The sequence below is a fragment of the Galeopterus variegatus genome, unplaced genomic scaffold (genome assembly GCF_000696425.1).
Source record: "Galeopterus variegatus unplaced genomic scaffold, G_variegatus-3.0.2 Scaffold10715, whole genome shotgun sequence".
NCBI classification, from domain to species: Eukaryota; Metazoa; Chordata; class Mammalia; order Dermoptera; family Cynocephalidae; genus Galeopterus; species Galeopterus variegatus.
The window spans coordinates 40049-44305 of record NW_007736826.1 but is presented as its reverse complement, the minus strand read 5'-3'; the positions used below and the strand labels follow the sequence as shown (position 1 = coordinate 44305).

The window sequence follows — 4257 nt, the reverse complement described above, 5'->3', positions numbered from 1 at the left end:
AAAATTTTTGCAAAACTTCAACTTTTATTTTCATCTTTGGTGTTGTTTTTATACCTTTATATTTAGTAAAAGCTAACTCACATCCTTTTCACAGGAAAATAGGGTACAAAGAAGTAAGTAAGTACATGATAAATGCCTTTGATCTGTACAGCAATCCCAAAGCAGTAGTTAGGGTAAATCTTCCCAACTCTATACATGATAAAACTGAGCCAATGAAAAGTGACTCAAAGTCAAAAGCTTAAAAGTGGCAAAACTGATGTTATATCACAGATCTTAGAGTCTCCCATTTCAGTTCTTTATATTATTCCCACATTTCATCACTGTTTAAGACAAACATTTTCTGACACAGGAAAGTATCCAAAAAATCCAAAAACAAAGGAACAAAAAAACTCCTGCAGAACTAACACTTAAATGTTATACAGTCCCCATGATAAGATGTTCAATTAATATAGCATCCCAGTGATTGAGATAACTTTAAATGTTCCTCAAAACAGCCCTCATAATGGCCTAATTCCATATGAAAGAAACAAACATGCTAACTTTGCACTGATAATTATAACTATTACTAATATTTAAATTATCAATTTATTGCTAATGCTAAGAAAGATAGAATAAGATACAAATATCTAATAGTTGTCTAATAACATGGGTTATATAGTACATAATATCTGTAGTTAGCTGAAGAATAGGGGAAATATCTCCAAGTAGTTCCAATGTAGAATATCTTACATGAAGTTACTTTATATTTATATTTTATATTTTAAAGTCACATAAAAGAATTACTTGGCCATATGAAATCTATACATTTTTTCTTAAAGAAAGAAAATGTCTGTAGTAGACATGCATTTGGTATTCATTACTGGTGATACTGAATACAATTTAGGTCCAGTACCAGATACAAGGTATGAACACCATTAACTGAAAACTATACTTACCTCTCAGTGATTTCTAGAAATTTAAACTGCAATAATTTCATTTATCAAAGTGGAAAATAAGTTATATGTATGTTTCAGACCTAGGGAACAATTATCAAAATCATCTGAAAAACAAAAACAGTCTAAACATGAATAGGAGAATTCAATACATTTTATAAATGCCTCAAAAGAATCTTCTTTTATCCTCACTTTATCTCCACTTCTAGGATTGAGTTTTGTGGTGAACACTTGCAAAGTCTGGTACAAAGAACTAACTAAACCATCACTACAAGTTAATAAACATCACAAAATGACTTAAATCAACATGTGCTAAGTGACAGGACCTTGTGACTGTGTAAGTATTGGTTTTCTAGAATGGTATGTAACTAGAAACGGTAGTTTGCCTCAGTCATTTTACAGGTTTGGGAAATAAAGGCAAAGTGAAGGGACTCGCCCAGGGTCTCCTAAGTTTAAGGCAGAGTGGGGACTTTGTTTCCACAATACCATATGTCAAGTCAAAATTTAAAATGCATTTGATTTGCAGCTTTGATTAAACCTTGGGTTTAAAAAACTGAGCACGATATAGCCTGAAATAGTAAAGAGTTTTATGAACTCACATTTTTAGCTAATAGACATTTAGAAACCAAATATAATAGGAATGTCACTACTAGAGCAGATCATACATATATTATTAAAAGCAAGTGTAATGATGCCAACCTTCAGGTTTCCTAGGATATTTTAAAGATTAGAAGCATTTCTATTAGATATTTTAGGGTCACTGGAGAAAATTACTTTCATGCAGATGAAGGAATAAACTTCTGAAAGAGGAGCTGAAGAGAAGTTTGGCACCTCTTTCTCATATATTTCATTCCCTGAAAAATGTGTTGAACATTAACTTCACAAGTTGAATCTTACAGATGAAAAAAAAAAAAAAAAAGGAAGAAATAGAAATCCACCCATTTCTAGAATCATGGATTGAGTTTTGGAAGATGGTTTGATCTTGTAGTCTTTTTTACTGGTCCTCTCTTGGCATTAACTATCTTCTGATTAACAGGATTATATCTTCCCCTGAAATAAAAGAAATGTTTATTATGATTTTCCAGTCACCAGTGTATACAACAAAAACATATGTCATATAGGGAAAACAGTATATTGCACCTAATTCCTCCAGTCCACAGTTGTTCACATGGAAATCTTCCAGTGCATATTTTCTGCTTACTGTGCAATCTTAGGCAGCCATAAGTTATATCACATCATCTCACCATGGCTATACAGGCAAGCAAATCAAGATAATCCAAAGGCTGGGAAGCAGCCCATCTTGTGACCTTATGTGGAAAGCTCTGTCTAAAGAGGAATAAGATGGATCATTCTGATACTTGCTCTTGGAATTTTAATTTAGATTACGAAAACAGAAAGAATGAGGCCACAAAGTAGAGCAGGAACAATAAAGCAATAAGGATCCATGAATTCCTATTCTTACATTTGTATGGGATCCTCTTTTCCTTATTGACTTATGTATATTATAATGCCAACTTTCCTACACTTTTACATGCGTTAGTAAGAGGCCACTTCAATTCACTGCAGTGTGCTTTTAAAAAATATTTTAGTTAGGGTATGATGTTGAGACAGGATAGGGCTAGGTTGTGAATCAGACAAACTCCATTTTCCCTGCAGAGGACATTTTGTTACAAGCTGCACTTTTCCACTCCTTGGTCATGAGACCCCCAGGGCACATGATTACCCCATGGCTCTAATAAAAATGACTGAAAGAAACTGCTCTGATAAAATAAATTGATAAGAGAGGAACAAATATTTGCTGAGTTGCAGAACTCCTTCCCCAAGGCTTGTTAGAATATAACTGTAAGCTTTGTTTAAAATTTATCATTATGGACCCATTCTTTCTTTTCCTGTAATTGTAAAGATTAAGTTACAGATTAATCTTAAGACCCCTTTAGGAGTTATACACAAGATGCTCCTAGAACCAACCTCCCTTGTGACCACTGTAAAAATACCAGAAATCATCAAAGCAAGATGCTGACATCCATTGAGGAATTGCTCACCTTTAAAAAAACTTCCCCAGCTCCCCTTGGGGAACTGGCTTCCCTATAGCTATCTTCCTTATGTGTAAGTTTTCTTCTATTTTTTATTTATTTATTTGTTTACTGTATAATTTCATTCATTTTATTTATTTACTTATTTTATTTTATCAATATACAATGTAGTTGATTTTCTTGTCCCTTTACTGATTCCTCCCTCTCCCCTCCCTCCCCCCCTCCCACCCATCAACATCACATCTGTTCACTTGTCTTAACAAGTTCAAGGAATTGTGAATGTTGTTTCTTCTTCCCCATCCCCCCCCATTTGTTTGTGTATGTATTTATTTTTAGCTCCCACAAATAAGTGAGAACATGTGNTTTTCTCCCACTCTGTTGGTTGTCTTTTCACTCTGTTAATTGTTTAAATCAGTAGCATTTCCATACTGTTGAGTGAACAAGCAGAAAAAGAAATCAAGAAAGCTAGCTCAGTTACAGTAGCCACCAAAAAATAAAATACTTAGGAATAAAATTAAGCAAGGATGTGAAAAATCTCTACAATAAGAACTACAAACCACTGTTGAGAGAAATTAAAGATGACACAAGAAGATCGAAAGATATCCCATGCTCTTGGATTGGAAGAATTAACATTGTGAAAATGTCCATACTACACAAAGTGATCTACAAATTCAATGCAATCTCCATCAAAATTCCAATGACATGTTTCTCTGAAATGGAAAAAACTATCCTAACATTTATATGAAATAACAAAAGACCAGGAATAGCCAAAGCAATTCTGAGCAAAAAAAATAAAGCTGGAGGCATAACACTACCTGACTTAATACTACAAAACTATAATAACCAAAGCAGCATGGTACTGGCACAAAAACAGACACATGGATCAATGGAATAGAATAGAGAATCCAGAAATCAACCCACACACCTACAGCCATCTGATCTTTGACAAAGGCACCAAGTCTACACACTGGGTAAGAGACTGCCTCTTCAGCAAGTGGTGCTGGGAAAACTGGATATCCATATGCAGGAGAATGGAACTAGACCCATACCTCTCCCCATATATCAAAATCAACTCAAAATGGATTAAACAATTAAATATACACTCTGAAACAATAAGTTCTCTTCCCTTTAAATAAAGCATTGCTTGTTTTACTGCTAGGTATGTTGTTCACTTCTATGACTTTGCAACTCAAGAACCTGATCTGGTAACAATGTCAGCAAAAATGACAGGGTAAGAACCTGTCATTTTACTCTTACTTTATGAAGGAGAAAAATCCTCTCCTCCATAAAAG

General features: G+C 34.0%; 1 protein-coding gene across 1 annotated transcript in view; it reads right to left on the bottom strand.

Annotated features, from left to right (window-relative positions):
* Positions 1-1882: 1882 nt before the first annotated feature.
* The window catches only part of LOC103610181 (coiled-coil domain-containing protein 169-like), a 31601-nt gene continuing 29226 nt past the window's right edge, over positions 1883-4257 (bottom strand). Inside the window, exon 5 of the mRNA XM_008594401.1 lies at positions 1883-1982. Coding sequence (XP_008592623.1) covers positions 1883-1982 — 100 coding nt within the window. The remainder of the gene's footprint in view (positions 1983-4257) is intronic.